This window comes from Macrobrachium rosenbergii, chromosome 19 (assembly GCF_040412425.1).
Source record: "Macrobrachium rosenbergii isolate ZJJX-2024 chromosome 19, ASM4041242v1, whole genome shotgun sequence".
NCBI lineage: Eukaryota > Metazoa > Arthropoda > Malacostraca > Decapoda > Palaemonidae > Macrobrachium > Macrobrachium rosenbergii.
In genome coordinates, this window is record NC_089759.1 from 37944274 (window position 1) to 37962384 (window position 18111).

General features: G+C 34.5%; 1 protein-coding gene across 2 annotated transcripts in view; it reads left to right on the forward strand.

Moving 5' to 3' along the window:
- The window catches only part of LOC136848862 (atrial natriuretic peptide receptor 1-like), a 454893-nt gene that overhangs the window by 425443 nt on the left and 11339 nt on the right, over nucleotides 1-18111 (forward strand). For both annotated transcript variants that reach the window (XM_067121689.1, XM_067121690.1), the window contains exons 17-18: nucleotides 9803-9971; nucleotides 12188-12337. In XM_067121689.1, the coding sequence (XP_066977790.1) occupies nucleotides 9803-9971; nucleotides 12188-12337 (319 nt within the window). The remainder of the gene's footprint in view (nucleotides 1-9802; nucleotides 9972-12187; nucleotides 12338-18111) is intronic.

The window sequence follows — 18111 nt, forward strand, 5'->3', positions numbered from 1 at the left end:
TGCTACTTTTTTTTTCTTTTTTTTTAATTTCCTTTTGTATTTAGAAGGGAACATTGTTCAACCGTCGTTTCTTTCTTTAACTGGAAAAGTTTTGAGTTATAAATCTCCAATATCAGGGTTGGCGAGTCCACTTGACTGGCTTCCAGTATATGAATGTTTTAGTTGTGGAGCCATTGATTATCTTGTTAACCATGGCTGATTTTTTGTACGAACATCAAAGCCTCCTTAATAACAAAAAGCTACCAGATGTTGCGTCAGTGAGCGTAGATGTTGGATTGTTCATCTATTTTAATTCTTCTGGAGGATAATTCTCTCAGGTCATTCAATGGATTTTTAAGAATTCGTTTGGAGACTAAATAAAATGTTCTCTTTCACATTGACAGTTTTCGGATTAAACGCTAAAGGTTTCTTGCAAGTTACCCTGACTTTTTTTTTTTTTTTTTTTTACACAAAGGAAGGTTTTTATTCCTTCGCTGAACCGTACTGAGTGGCTGAACATCAATAGACTAGTTAACATCCATGGACTAATCTTCTCAGCCGACGGTGTTACAAAAACTATGCACCCAGCACGAATGATTTCCATATACCGTATTTAAGTGATATTAAACTATCGAAAAACAACAATAGCCATTTCCGATTTCCATGTTGAAAAATAAGGTCTACTTAATGGACGTTTTGAATTTTAAATTAGCGGTAAGTTTTAGCATTTTCTCGTCTATTTTGTAAATATCGTAGTTGTTTTTGTAAAAAAAAAAAGAAGGGGGGGGGAATTTGATGCCAGAACGTAGGAGTTGGTGATTACTTTCGTCCACAAAGTAATTATTAATTACCAGTGTACCTTTTGACAGCTTCTAGCTTTGCGTTTGCGATTGAATATCTTATATTTTCACCTATTTTGTAAATATCGTAGTTGTTTTTGTAAAAACCAAAAAAAAGGAATTTGATGCCAGAACGTAGGAGTTGAGTGTTTCATATCCTGATTACTGTCGTCCACAAACAGCTTCTGGCTTTGTTTTTGCGATGGAACATCTTATCTGCAAATCATTTTACAAGCCGCGATTCCTCTCAAATTTCTCATTCTTTCACAATCACGGAAGAGTTTCTCATCTAACCAGACCAAAAACCAAGTTGCCAACACAGTCCTCGCTTGTTTAAGGACGATCTAGCGCAAAGGAACAGTGCTTTTAAAGAGAATGGCGCTGTAGCCACAGCCTTCTACAGAATCAAGTCATGTTCTGTTAAGATAACAACTCGGACCAGTGATATATATATAAATTATACTTTGTTTGTGCACGTAAATTTTCTGGTATACAAGTCAGTGAGTTCACGAAATAGTGCAGTCTTCATTCCACATGTCTTTGTCAAGAAGAGAGAATGCTGTTGCTGAAATACGCATTTAAAAGTTCAAGTTGAGCAAACCGATCATTATATTCGCCACGCGTATAAGAAAAATATTTGATTTTCTACAGTCTTCCTGAATGGCATGCGATCTCTAGGCGGCAGAAATGAAACGTGAAAAATCAATAGAATTTCATTTAACTACTTTACGGAATAGCAAGGTAATGGTAAGAGGAAAATATGAATCGAATATGTTAAAGTTGTCATCTTCGTACCTTGTGAGAGCAAAGAAACCACACGAGATGAAAATATGAAATACACGAAACGTGAGATTCATTTTCCTAACACTTCGCAAAAACCACAAAAGAATTCTTAGAGAAAGGCGACTTTTAAACACTGAAAGCTTCTTCTTAGCTCTTTGTGAAAGACGAAGACATTTTGGGAGAGGAAAATGTGACTTGGAGAATCATAAAGGAGAGAGGACAAAGTGCTTTCCCCTTTGGCGATTCCCAGAAAAAAAAAAACCATATATCCTTTTCTAATAATGTTCCATTTCTTGAGAAGCTGATTTTTCCGCCTTTTAAATTCCGTGGCTGTCTTGACAACCCTGTTCGTAGCACAATTGAAGTTTCGTATTATTTCTTGGGAGTGTTGAAGCTGGAGAGAGAGAGAGAGAAGAAATACGACTTCACAAAAAAAAAATCGATGAACAAATGCTGTTGTGTTTTGTGACTGAAGTAGAAACCCATTGATAACAAAACTGAAGGCTTGGTAGTATTTTTCAAAAGATAACTCTTGCGTAAATATGAATTGAAATTTGGGAGTGACCCAAATTATATGGAATACATTACATCGCCTCTGCAAATGTACTGTTTTGTAGAATAATAATAATAATAATAATAATAATAATAATAATAATAATAATAATTATTATTATTATTATTATTATTATTATTATTATTATTATTATTATGATATTCTAAACGGCATATAATTTGCAAGTATCAATCTGACAAAGACATCAACTTGCTTAAGCGGAATAGTAAAAGCCAAATAAATAAATAAATGAAAAGAGAAAATATATAAAAGAATTAGTGACATAGTCATGCAAGCAGGCGAATATATGATTACGAAAAAACGGGGAAAAAAAACCCTAAAGCATTATTTAATTCTAGTGTGTTTTTTGTAAGCGATAAAATATATTAAGAACCTCATGAAATCTACAGCGTCAGGCAAATATTGTATTTGTGGAAGAAATGTATTATTCGCTAGTGAGATGTATTATTCAGATCGTGAAACGCATCGTCAGGGAAATGCATTATTTCGCGTGATATGTATGATTCAGGTCATGAAATGTATAATTAACGAAATTTATTATGCAGTTGTGCATGTGCATCATCCAACGCTCGCAAAATGTCTAAAACATTCAAGTCATAGCTTGAAAATTTATATATGCATATGTATGTATATATATACATATATGTATGTATATGTATATATATATATATATATATATATATATATATATATATATATATATATATATTATATACTAGCTGGTCAACCCAGCGCTGCCTGGGAAAACTCTGAAGGACTCAAATCATCAATAACTTGTCTTTTCACGAACTAACATCATGGTGCTACAGTTCTTCACTTTATGGCTTAATGTTAAAGCAAATGTAATCACTATTATTATTATTATTATTATTATTATTATTATTATTATTATTATTATTATTATGCAAATCCACCATGAGGAAATCCATATAAATCAGGGCTCCTGTACCCTCCCAATCCCCCACCTATCCCATCCCCACCAAAGGCGATCATCAGTACTAAGCATGCAGTGAGGTGTTGTTGCTAAACTGCCCGTTAATTAATTCCAGACTTCATTTAAATTGACTTCATAACGAAATACGTCACTGTAACCTTTACGAAGCAGTCGTTATAACGAATTCAGAAGGTAAAAACAAAGAAGGAACGAACAGATTAAGGAATAAAATGGCATTTGAATGAACAAAAAAAAAAAAAAAAAAAGGAAGTACCGTACACCTTGCACGTTGGTCTTAGTCAGTAGATACTACGCATGTGCGGATGGGGAAGGCTTTTCTTCCATCTTGGTTCTACTTACAGAAATGATCGAAATCGTATCTATACTTATAGAAGTTAACGATATAGGTTTTCAGTGTTGATTATATCGAGGTGTTAATAATTATACTAATAATAATTATCGCAAATTATCATTCAAATTCACGTTAATTCTGATAAAAAATTGATGTTATAGGGGATTTACTGTTGCAGGTTAATCATACGTCCGACAGCTCCTGGAACAAAAACTGGAGCGAATATCATAGAGGAACTGCTTCACCCTCTCTCCTCTCTCTCTCTCTCTCTCTCTCTCTCTCTCTCTCTCAGCCAGATCAGAATTTAACAGTATGATGTCACAACAATAATAAAGAAATAACCGCAACTGATGAAAGACATGTCAGTAGGTCTATGGGAATGAAGTGTGGTTTGGACATTCGCACAACGTCGGTTAACCAGGGACTGTTCAGTCACCTGATTATCACCTCGTTTTCAAGACTGGTGTGCGATCATTATTACATAAAACATAGATGGCAGGTTGTCAGCTTGACAAAGAGTTCCAGAATGTTCATAAGTTATTAAGATACTGTGTCCGTTGGCTATATAAATATCGAATTATTCTCAGGATGGTGATTTAAGACACGATAAAAAGAGCTGCAACTGTTTTCTGTTTCCTTTACGTGTTAACGAACGCGTTTCATGGTGTGTCTGAGTCAAAGTGTAGGCCGAAGTCAGAATAGTCTAATATAGTAATTATCGATATATAGTGATTTTTAGTGGGTTAAGTACTTACATATGATGATAGTAATACCTCAAGGTACTTAAGAATTTGTATTTTATTAGCAAGGTATAATTAAGATACGTTTGCCTTAAAATGAACACTGAAATAAATGTGGTAATTTTGCTCTGTCGCTACTCATTTGGTCTGTTACTACTCGCGGCGAGGATTGTAAGGTCTGACTGGCATGGTGGTAGAAGTTATATTTTGAATTACATCGCTTTATGAGTGAATGAAAGTAATTCTATTAAAGTCAAACGCATCTGTTTAATTTTTGGGATGTACTAAACTGATTATAGGGTTTGCAGTAGCAGGAGTTTAGTGAAATCATACGTCTGGCAGCACCTGGAAAAAAAGGTGGAGAGTCAGGAGAAAAAAAGCAATTAACCCAGAGAGCTCAAGGAAAAGTGACGTAAAAGCGAAAATTTAATTTGTTTTGTGTGTTTGTTTGTATGTCTGTCACGGGATAGGATTTTGATTTTGAGTTATAAACCCTTCTGGAGTGATATAGATGTCGTGTGCAGAATTTTATCTGGGTATGTCAAGCAGTTCGGATTTCTATAGTGAACAAACAAATATACAAACATTCACCTTTATATATATATATATATATATATATATATATATATATATATATATAATATACGAATGAAAACCTTATTATTTTCTTGTAGCAACATCAATTACTTGACACACATAACCATTTTCATGAGATTAAATTTCCATTTAGAGACAATTCAAGAAAAAATCTTACTCTTAAATTACATAAATGAATCGGCGCCCGGAAGGATAATTATGTTTCCTAAAAAAAAGAAAGAATTCCCTCGCTTGTTAATCCTCCACCCTGCCATTTATAAATATCATGAAGGAAAAGAGACAAAGAAATCTATTACAATTCCTACCACTGTGACAACTACAATTACTACTACTAATACTGCTACTGATGATGATAGGTTGAGGTGAATATTATCATTATGATAATTCCATTTGATTAATGAGCGCAGAGTATGTCACTGACGCGAGTGTAATTATGTATCTGGTATCGAGACAACGCCCTCTATCCTTTGTATGCTCAAAATACAGATTGTTGGTCAACAACACAAGGGAATCAAACTTCCACCAGAATTGCATCTCAGGTTTCACTGATATGTGTACATACATACATATATATATATATATATATATATATATATATATATATATATATATATAAATACATATAAATATATAGATAGATAGATATAAATAATATACATATATACATACAGTATATAGTATATATATATAAATACATATACATATATATATAACTGTGAAATATTTTCTGTTAAAACATAATTCCACCAAATATAAGGAGCCCATAAAAACCCCAAAATGTAGAAAGTAATGCTATATTTTAGAGACCAACTGTCTCTCTCATTAGGAAATATATAGATACATACATTATATATATATATATATATATATATATATATATATATATATATATATATATATATATATATATATATATTGTAGATATAGTTACACACATTCTCCTACCTCAGTTAATTACATGGAATGATAAACAAAGGAGAAGGCATAAAAATGGGTGAGTAATTCAAGGTATCAGGCGCTTTATTATTTTTTCACCGCATATTCTAGGTAAAATCCTAAGAACAGTAAAATCAGGCGACAAATTAAACAGAGTGAAATAAAAAAAAAAAAATACCAGAGCGATTGTTAAAGTGCTGGAAACAAGTTCAAATCGTCTTAAAAAGTGAAGATCCTCTCAACAGGTAAACATACAGAAAAACTTAAAGAATCTCTTTGACAGTTTTGTCGGTCAAATTTACATATAACGTGACCTCCAATGAGTCAGTCAACTATGATACTTAAGAAACGGAGACTGAAAAACATTTCTCGTATTTACATCATTAAGGGAAGGAATAACTTTACCCCCATCACAGTGAATTACAAGATTAAAATCAGTAATTTGGAAAGATGATATATTTGACATTTGCCTCGTCTACGCAGTATATGTAGACTGCTGCTTCATCTTGAGTGACGGTCCTTCTCCAGATAGTCCGATGTAGAAGCCTTCACAATTATATAAATGCTGCTGAGATGAACTTCAGGAGTATATATACATATATATATATATATATATATATATATATATATATATATATATATATATATATATATATATATATATATATATCAAAAGAAGTAATATGAAATCAGAATTAAATGCCAAGATTTGAAATTGAAGGGTGCTGTTTATTTCATAAATAAAAGGGAAAGTCCAAAGAGGAGTGAAACACAATAAAAAGATCGTAGACGGAAACAGAAGTATTACAAAGCAACTCACTGACCGTTCATTGTCACAAAGTTTTTAACTGGTGGTTATTATGTCACAGCTATGGTGAGTTTCATGTCGCCAGACCGACTGGCTGATGAGCACGTTGAGTGTGTTCGTGAATGGCAATAAATGCTTCTTTGTGAAGTGAATTGTTTGTTCCAATTGATGGACCTTACAGTTCAAAGGCACGTCCTCGAAACTGACCTTTTGAGTCTCCAATATAAGCAACGTTTCGGCAGCTACAGGTGGCTTAGTTCCTTTGAAAAACTCTTTGAACCCGAAATCTTTTTCCTTTTATTTTTTAAGACTGGTTTGATAGTAAATTCACGAAGCCAGTATAGGAAAAGGAGAAATAAACCGTCGATCGTTCACTGTCACTTTCGTGATAAATTCATTTAAAAATAAAATCTCTGTTACGCACAAAATTTCAAAATATCAATCAAAATAACCCGAATAACCATGACATGCCTCAATCAATAAAGTTTTTATTGAATTCCTATTAAAATCAATAGCTCTAAAAGATGAACATTTTTAAACTCTCCACTGTTACGGTTCACAAGGCTAAATAAAACCTCCAATGCCCCATCTTTGGTTTCTGACGCAGGTAAAGTAACGAGGTGACCCCAGCACTGAAAGGTGTCATCAATATAGCGTCTGTACAGAAGTTATTTCTAAAGACACAGGACGTTCATTTAACCTTCTAAACACATGAAATCCAAGGAAGGCCTTGGCTAACGTTGGACGCATTGGCAACCCCCTTCTTTCGTTTATAGACCTTTGCATGAAAGATGGAAAGCAGTTGGCTGACGCTAGAGATAAAAGTTAGCTAATGTGCTTTCGTGAACAGCGACTTCACGAAGACTGTTAATAAAATTGTTATTACACATCTCTTTAACAGAGTACTCATTAGTGGTCACAGGAGCAAGAAAGGGCAGAAAGTACTTAGAAGGTTTGTAATTGAAATTGTACCTACGGTTCACTCAGTGGGTGGTATGGGGCACCTAGTTATTTCCACACATATATATATATATATATATATATATATATATATATATATATATATATATATATATATATATATATATATATATTGTTCCTTTGTCACTTAATAACATACTACGATGAATATAAGAGGCACAGGAATGAATTAAAAGTTGTAGGTCCTATTCGCTTGGGCATTACTACAACACATTTCCGAGGGATAATGAATATACCTTATAAATGTCTTAAATATACAAAAATGGTTGATAAGCCTATTATATATACACACATATATATGTGTGTGTGTGTGTGCAATTTACAATTTTCTTCCAAGTTCTTCAGACTACGCTTCCAGTCGCATGTTTGATTCAAATCTCTGTTTTCGAGATTTATTCAAATCGCGTTTTTTTTTTAATGATTTCGATTCCCCGTGTATATTTCCATACAAATATTCTTGAATTTACACTCATTAAATAGGGGTGCTTGCCTTTTAAAAGTACGACATATTTATAAAGTTATGGCATACACTCACCCCAGATATTCCTGGCCCCAAACTAGTCACTCTCCTGTCTACATATTCTTACACATACTTAGTTTAGTCATAGAAAAATTCGACCACAAACAGAATGATAACCTTAAAGAATACATATGAATATATATACATATATATACATACACATATAGTTATGTGTGTGTGTGTATCTGTCTGTGAGTGTCAGAGTGTATTCATAAATCTCCCATGATGAAAGAACGACCTTTCGTCTAAAATATGCAGTTGGGTAACCAAAGGTTCAGTCCTTTAGAACAGTGCATATTTGATAATAAAATGAAATGTCTTTTCACCACGTTAAAAGACCTGGGAAGAAAATTGTAAACTGCACATATATTCTTAGGGAATATATATGTAGGGGAAGGGGGAGCAGAAGGGGAGGGGGAGGTGGGAGGGAAGGGGAGGGACACACACACACAGAAAGGCAGCCAAGGAAATCAACATGATAGGTAATTGCAACTTCCTTGTGAAACTGCTGAATGATGAAACATGAATGAAAACAAGAATATATACAGTAGTAGCGATTGAACAAAATATTTTTTATTGTTTTACAAAATATATTAATTGGCTCATGTATATAATGTATATATATATTATATATAATATATATATATATATATATATATATATATATATATATATATATATATATATATATATATATATATATATATATATATATATATATATATATATATATATATATATATATATATATATGTATATATACACACACACACACACACATGGGGCAATTAATATACTTTGCAAAACAATTAAAAAATATTTATGACATAGGCAGTCCAATAAAAAAATTTTCTTTAATCACTAGTATTATATTATTGTTGTCATTTATATTTTTCATCAATAGACAGTTTCACAAGGGAAGTTGTAATTATTAAGAATTAACCATACTCGCAACTGGATTGACATATTCAATGCTGAAAATGTTAGATAAAATGAAATACTGAGTTGTTGTGTCAATTACCCATAAAAATATTATGAATAATTAATAAATTCTTTTTTCTTATTTTGCGGCAAAAATATATTTTCCCTTAGGAATTAATCTCCAACTAATATTTGTTTCCTCGTATGGTAAAAGATTTTGATAATATCAAACATATCATTCAAGATTAGAATGATTTTTACCACAATAACTAACTAGTCTATGCTCCAAGTCTCGGCATAAACAGTCTTCTTCTTCTTCTTCTTCTTCCACAGAGATCGTCGAGAATGATCAGAATAATTTTTACCACAATAACTAACTAGTCTATGCTCCAAGTCCCGGCATAAACAGTCTTCTTCTTCTTCTTCTTCTTCTTCCACAGAGATCGTCGAGAATGAATAGAATGATTTTTACCACAATAACTAACTAGTCTATGCTCCAAGTCTCGGCATAAACAGTCTTCTTCTACTTCTTCTTCCACAGAGATCGTCGAGAATGATTAGAATGATTTTTACCACAATAACTAACTAGTCTGTGCTCCAAGTCTCAGCATAAACAGTCTTCTTCCTCTTCTTCTTCCACAGAGATCGTTGAGAATGATTTTTACCACAATAACTAACTAGTCTATGCTCCAAGTCCCGGCATAAACAATCTTCTTCTTCTTCTTCTTCTTCCACAGAGATCGTCGAGAATGATTAGAATGATTTTTACCACAATAACTAACTAGTCTGTGCTCCAAGTCTCGGCATAAACAGTCTTCTTCTTCTTCTTCTTCCACAGAGATCGTCGAGAATGTAAAGAACGGAGGATACCAGCCGTTCCGTCCGTCGACGGAGGACGAGGTGGCTGAGGAGGAAGTGATGCAGATGATGAGGAGGTGTTGGGCCGAAGAACCGATGGAGAGGCCAGACTTCCATCAGCTCAAAACCATCATTAGGAGGCTTAACAGGTGAGGCGGAAGGCGATGAGGTTGGAAGTTGATTGATTGCCTGATTAAAAGAGCAAGACACCAAGGGATGGCGTCGGTACAGCGTGAGGAGAACTAGCTCACTACTTTCGACACTTTCTTTAATGTCTGCAAATTGTTCGCCACTTCTTTTTCAAGAGCCCACCAACTCTTTATGGCATTTTTAGTTCATCCGTCAGTTACTGACTGAGACTTCTTAAAACACGCCACCTGCTATTGACCCTTGCGCTAAACCTTTCAGGTATTCCTCAGCCTTTCCACAAAACTTACTATTCTCGACTCTTTTTTTTAATGAGACCCGTCCGAACTATCCATCAATCTGGATACAGCCATCCGTTTCATTTGTTCAAAGCTTGTCAGCTACTCGAGTGTTTTTCTACAAAGGCTACCTACCAGTTGTTCTTGACTCTCTTAAAGCCATCAGATATGCCAGGTCTACTCTTCAAAACCCTCCAATTGTTATTCTGTTCTTGACTTTTTTTTCCGAAGCCCATTAACAACACTAACCTTTATTTCAAAACCACCAGTCATTTCTGTGTTTCTGTAGATCCACCAAAATGCGCCGAAGAGCAGTCGAGTTTTCCGGACAGCGTACAATCAAGGCCACCGAAAACACATCTATCTTTCGGTGGTCTCGGTACAGTGCTGTATGAGCCGCGGCCCTTGAAACTTTAACCTCGGCCCGGTGGTGGCCTGCCCTATATCGTTGCCAGACGCACGGCTATGGCTAAACTGAATCCTAAATAAAATAAAGACTACTGAGGCTATAGAGGGCTGCAATTTGGTATGTATGATGATTGGAGTGTGGATGATCAACATACCAATTTGCAGCCCTCTAGCCTCAGTAGTTCTTAAGATCTGAGGGCGGACAGAAAAAGTGCGGACAGAAGAAAGTGCGGACGGACAGACAACGCGGCACAATAGTTTTCTTTTACAGAAAACTAAAAAGACGAACATTAAATCGGGATAAAGCGACCCACTAACCTTTCAAACCTTTTTATAACATTAGCGTGAAAATATTCACTGTACAGTCTGCTGGCAGTATTGAGCAAACCTTTATTTTATTACTAATAAAATGCATAAATGATTGCTCACATGTTACTCCACATGGGCTGCGCTTATGTGATTGTTTTCCAGGAAACAGTTGGACGGGAAATTGGATTTTAGCCCTCCGACTCGATCGGTGCTACAAGTGCGGAAATTCTTTTAACGCTTTCGCGGGGAGGTAAAACACTCATAATTTGACTTTTGAAGCACTTTGTGACCCATTGCTATACCAAGCAGGCTCAAAGGTTTTCCAAGCTACAGCAATCTTCTATGCCAGAAACATCTGGTCTTCTTTGGAGGTCAGCCACCTGACCACTGAACCGATACTTTTATAACACTGCTTTTATCAAGAGAAGCCCCCCCCCCCACCAAAAAATAAATTACGTCATTTTTCAAGAAGAAACCTTTTCTTACGACATTTTCTTTGGTCTGATTCGCAGAGACAAGGGCTGCTACGATTTCACTGTAATAAAAGTTTTTATTTTTAAAAGAAATCAAGGTGAATCAGTACTGTCTTCATTTGAAACTAGATTTTTATCACGGTTGGCTGAATATTAGACTACATTTGCGTGAGTTCATTTGTTGGAGATAGTGAGGTCGGAAATATAATAGCACTGAACATTTCTTGCTCGGATTTTCTTCTAAGAAAGGAAGAAAGTATTTCATAATTACCATTTAAATTAATCATACCAGAAGTGGAATTCTTAAATCATTCTAAAACGTGGGAAGTGTAATTATCGTAGTGTCAGCTACTAATAATGTTCTGGATAACTTTCACAATAGGCAGGGAAGTACAGAAGAAATTTAAATCTAAATGATTGTTTTTAAATCTTAGACGTTTTATTAACGTTTCTTCAATGATTAAATTATCAGTGTTTGTGTTTTGGGTCCCTTCCTAGAGATGATGAGAGCAGATGGATTCAATTACTAAAAACGGTTTTACTTTTATTTCAACGTAATAAAAAAAATAAAAGATGAAAGTTTTATTTCAACGCAATATAAAAGATAAAAGGTAAAAGTTCTCATAATCATTATTTCCGATTGTTTTTAACCTACATCAAAACTGGGCCGCATAAAAATGTAAAGAGACGAGAAATGTGCATTTCCCTTGGATCTCTTACGAACTAACTTTCTTGTGGTCACCTTCGCAGAGACAACGAGAGCGGAAACATCTTGGACAACCTGTTGTCGAGGATGGAACAGTACGCCAACAATCTGGAGGCCCTCGTCCAGGAAAGGACAGCCGACTATCTCGAGGAGAAGAGGAGGTGTGAGGAACTCCTCTACCAGCTCCTACCCAAGTAAGTGTTTCTCCCTTCCAATAATCTCAGCTGTTGTGAGAGATGCGAGCTACAAGGTCATTTAGGTATCTTGGCCTTTCCCTCGCCACAAAATACGAGATCATTTTGGGTAGCTTATCTCTTAAGAAAAAATGGTTTGTTCATTAAGGCATTTTACTTTCTTTTCCATTCTTTACAAAATAGTTGAATGTAGCAATAGATTTTAGTGCCTTCTTGACAGATCTAAATAGCTTTACGAGAACTATATCATTATTTGTTTTCTATCGTGATAAGATGTTAGTTTTGGAGAATCCACAAAAATCATAAGATTTTGTGAACATTTTTATTTTCCGACGGTAGGCCACAATTCTTGAGTTTTAATAGTAGTGTGAAATCATAAAAGTTTAAACAGGCGAAGATAATATCTGTATTCTGCACACACTGAACAAGATGTTGCTGAACAGAATTCTAAACAAATGTATTGTCAGTAAAAGGTACCAAAATAAATGACAATTAGGAGCTAAAAGCTGAGCCTATCAGTGCCTATCATAGCAGGAATATATATATATATATATATATATATATATATATATATATATATATATATATATATATATTATGCCCTATTATACAAGGTCAGATACGGTCATAACCTCCCTCCACATCTGTTTTAAGAACAATGTCGTATCAAATTATGTCTCAAAGATTCCCTGGTAGCAATGGCTAGCTTGCCTACTGGATCAGCACATTCTCTCTCTCTCTCTCTCTCTCTCTCTCTCTCTCTCTCTCTCTCTCTCTCTCTCTCTCTCTCTCTCTCTCTCTCTCTCCAAGTCACTAACTGAACCAAGGAGTTTCAACAAAAACATGTCTACAAATATATAATTTATTCAGTAATCTCCAAATATATAATTTATTCAGTAATCTAACATGGCAAATGGTTGGAATTGAAAATGAAAAGGGAATATCTACGTCCCAGAATTGGTACCCTCAAAATAACCAAGTAAGATAACACGGTGCTATCAACTTCCACTAAATGAGTCTCTACAACATAAGAGTTAAAATAAGTCAGAAAGTCATGATAAGTCACATTTCCCTCCACCTGTTTGACTTCTAATTCAACACAAGTGGTATCTCAAGAAACCAAAACTAAAAATCACTAACTTCAACAGTTATCCTGGAGGGACAGACAGACAGATCTACTTCTTTTTCAGGAACAAAAGCCTTGGAGGAACGAATAGCTCAAGGTTTCGAAAGATACGCGTTTGGAAGAGTAATTGTGTAGTTTACTGCCTACGCGTTTGGAAGAGTAATTGTGTAGTTTACTGTCTACTGACCTAGCATAGCTTTAGCCTTGAGGTTTTCAGCTCATGTTTTCCTTCAAGTCATCTTTAAGCAGAGATTCATGCGTTTTTGGTTCAAAGAGAAATGGCCTTTGGAAAATTCCCTTACTCTGTTACTGTCAATTCTCGATGTTATGTCAAATATTACCTTCGACTTTATGGTTTTGAGTAAACATCATCCATGACTGAGGTTATACAAGATCAAAGTAGGTCCTCTGGTTAAAGGAAATTGATTAGAAGAAGAGTGAGTTTGAAGTTTGTGCTCAAATTTATCGTGAGCAATTTTTGCGTTGGTCTGACCCCTTGGGTCTCGTCCCCAATGCAACCCACCAGAACTCCCACCAGACTTTATTTTTTCTCCTTAAAGAAAGGTACTTAACTTCAAACTCACTCTTCTGTTTTGATCCTGTATAACCTCAGTCACGGATGATGTTAATTAACAGGGCGCCATTTTTAAAGCCCTCTCTGTTTCTCTGTGTTGTTTCCCTACAAGTTAGCATAGACGGCTGTGAAGAAGTGAATACTTCTAGTAATATATGTATACATATATATATGTGTGTGTATTCATATGATATATATGTGTGCTTGTGTGTTAGTGTGTTAATTACAAAGTATCATTGGGAAAAATTATTTCGCCTCATTCAGACTTTTCAAGGACTAGACAGCTTTTTTTTACTGAAAAATATAACAATAATATTCATGACAATTAGATAAAGCAGCAGTGGAATAGGCTCAGTTTACCCAGATGGAAGAATTCGTGAGAAAATCCACCGCACAAGATTTTCAGGACAAGGTCCTGATCTAGACGGAATTATTCATTTGGAACGAAATGCATTCCAACGCACGATTATCGCAACTGGCACAACCTCACTGAGAAAATAATCATCGTTAAAAAACAATGGTAATTTTTAACGGTCCGGTAAATGCTAAAGAATACGGGCGTAGCTAGACCTGTGAAAATGTGATGATTTGTTATTCAGGAAGAGAGAGATACATGAAGTTTCTTTCGACCCACTTTTTAGTGGCTCAGGATGAATATTGATACATAGAGACTAATTTTCTACCTGAATCCTCCATCCTTCCTACATGACAAGTCCTTTCAGCGATCAATCTTTATTTCTCGAGTGCTTTAATGCCAAGGGTATTCAGTTTTCTTCATAAAGAATTCCTCAAGATTGTAGAGCCAACTGAATCACACAAGTCAGACCTCCAAAATGAACAAGCTTGTACTAAGCCTGACATCGTACATTTATAGTTCCAAAGTTACCTGATGATCGTTGAGAAAAGATTTTAAATAACTATTAAACGCAGGAGTCATTCCTGCTGACACAAAATCGTTAAAAATTCTACGGTACACGATGACTAAGTTCAACTTCTTTCCAATCTGCGCGGCACAGTTCAAAAAACTCTACGGCGCTTAGGACAATGATTTCACTACTGCCTAATAACTTGGCAATGACGGGGCTAAATCAACAAAACTATGGTTGTCGCATAGTTATTTATAAAAGATCTTCAATTAAATCATTACACTAATTAAATTACAGTTTCGTAAAAATTCTGAAAATGAATCGACTGAAAAATCTAAATATTCGGCAGTTTATTTTACAGATTTGTACCCATTTCTTGTAATTCATCGTTGACCGATGTTGTGACATTCACACAAACTTTGTTTTACTGTTGAAGCTGCGTTGCATTCTCTACAGAGAGTAGCTAGAAATGAAGGGTGGCTACCCCATAACTGTAACAAATCCTCCCTTTATTTGTTCTGATTCAGTTTAATGAGGCCAAATTATCGTTCGATCCGATTGAAGTTGCAGACTTGGCCACTTTATCTGCAACTGCATTTCCTTACACTTGCACAAGGGCAGGGATCCACCTTGGATCAGCCTTGATTCGTGCTTCTTGTAATCTGCAGAAGGAGTATTTGGACTGACGGACGGTAGTTAGATATATATGCTTGTCAGTGTTCATCTGTCTGTTTTTATAAGTACTCTGTTTTTCGTCCACCTGTAAGGATACATAAATCATCCTGGGATAAGTATAATGTTCGTAGATCAGTATAAGCGTGCCCACATAAACGCAGAACACAAAAATGAGCAGATTGCATAGAATACATAAACGCATTGTCAACTTCTGCAATTGATTTATTTTCTTTTCCAGTGTATTGCGAAGGTGAGCACGCAATAACGTTTTCAAAACGGAAGTGGGTCAAATGTCAACCCTCCCTCCTGTCAGTTGGCGATCATTTTATCTTTTTTCAAGGGCGGCTGCAAGGACTTTTTGACGGTGTGCAATATGCAATATTACTCTGGTGTTGTTCTCTCTCTCTCTCTCTCTCTCTCTCTCTCTCTCTCTCTCTCTCTCTCTCTCTCTCTCACAAACATATTAACTTTGTCAAACGGGAAATGTTCGATAGTTTTGTATATGTTCAAAAGAACATATTTCAACTGTGTGTGAGATAGACAAAATGAGTATCTATCGCCCTGCTATTTCAATTAGAAAATTTCCCAAGCAAATAATAAGCAATTTAGTGAAACAAGTTCTGGAAGAAATCAGCTACTGGTTTAGTGTCGCAAATTTTGGATACAGTACTTTCAAGGTTCAAAACCTGATGTCGTAGGAAAAATGCTGCAGTGCAATGTAAGACAACGGCATAATTCAGCAGATATCTAAAATTGTCATGGCATGCCACATGAATTATCTTTTCATCTTTTTATTTAGGTCAAGTTGGCGACAGTAACCTAATACACCAGGGAGTGGTAAAGGATAAAAAAATGTATATTTCTACATAATATTCATTTGCTTATGAACAGCAAGTCATTTTGGATAAAAAGTCGATAATAACTGAATTCTGATTTTGCAGAATTTTCCCTTTAAAAGCTATTTTCAATTTTGGGTTTGTTTCTCGCTGGTACGAATCACTGCAAGCAAAGAAATTGCTTTCATTTTCGACTACCTTTCATGAACAAGCAGCGCGAGCATTCAACTTGCACCTTGAACACTGAAGGCTTAATCTTTTACCTTTGTTCTGTAGTCAGAGACTTAAAATTCTCTCTCTCTCTCTCTCTCTCTCTCTCTCTCTCTCTCTCTCTCTCTCTCTCTCTCTCTCTCTCTCACACACACACACACACACAAATATATAATATATATATATATATATATATATATATATATATATATATATATATATATATATATATACACACATATATGTATGTATGTATGTATATGTATATATATATATATATATATATATATATATATATATATATATATATATATATATATATACATATACATACATACATACATATATGTGTGTATGTATGTATGTATGTGGGAAAGAGAGAGAGAGAGAATGTGTGTTGTTTATAGCATAGTTGACGTCCTCCCCTCCAAACGGCCGAACGTCATTCAGTTTTTAACTCCAATAGAGATAGGTATTGATAAAAAGCATTCTTCACTTGTTATTTTTATTTTTATTTTTTTTAGCTTAGACTAATTAAGATTTTATTGTTTTTTAACTTTTATAAACGTTATTTTTACCGATTCTGGTTTTAATTTGTAAATTTCGTATAATTTACAGCCCTGAGGATGAGACTTAACGTCTCGAAAAGCTGGGAAATAAATGTGCAGTTCTACTCTGGCTTTTTCCGTCCTATTCCTACTGGATCCCTTGAGTTCCAGATGTCCTAACCTTCCTATATATATATATATATATATATATATATATATATATATATATATATATATATATATATATATATATATATATATATATATATATATATATATATATATATATATATATATATATATATATATAAGATGTAAGGTTGTCCTTCATTATGTAATTGCGTACATATTTGTACTGGCATCTTGTGGTTAACAGCTCTCTGAATTATGCATATTTAGCTTGGTTTTTTATCTTAAAACCATCTTCTTAATGTACTGGAAACTTTACTAAATTAATTCATTATTTTCCAATTGTATGCTAATGTAACCCAACAGTTCTGTTTGATATTGTTTAAAAATCATTGAAGCGACTCTCTCGTGCAATTGCTAGACATAGCGCTAATTTGTTTTTAATCAACTGGATTGTCTGACGTGAACATAAATTTGTGATTGCGGAATAAATGTAATACTTAAATGTCACATACAAACGTTCTTTCGTGTAGCCTTGAAGGCAGTCGCTGCCTTTAAGTATTGATGCCAACACAAGTATGAGGTTCATTTCATTTCGACCTTAAGTTTGCAGAATTTTAATTAAGTTCATTCATGAGCTCTCAAGAGTTTCATATAAGCAATGCCCGCGGAGATAAACTGAAGAGATGGGAATGTAATTTGAGATTCACTGGCTTTGAAATAGCATTACAATAATAAACGTACCTTAAGGAGAGGAAAACGTATCAAAGTTAAGTATACCTTAGTTTAACCAGACCACTGAGGAGCTGA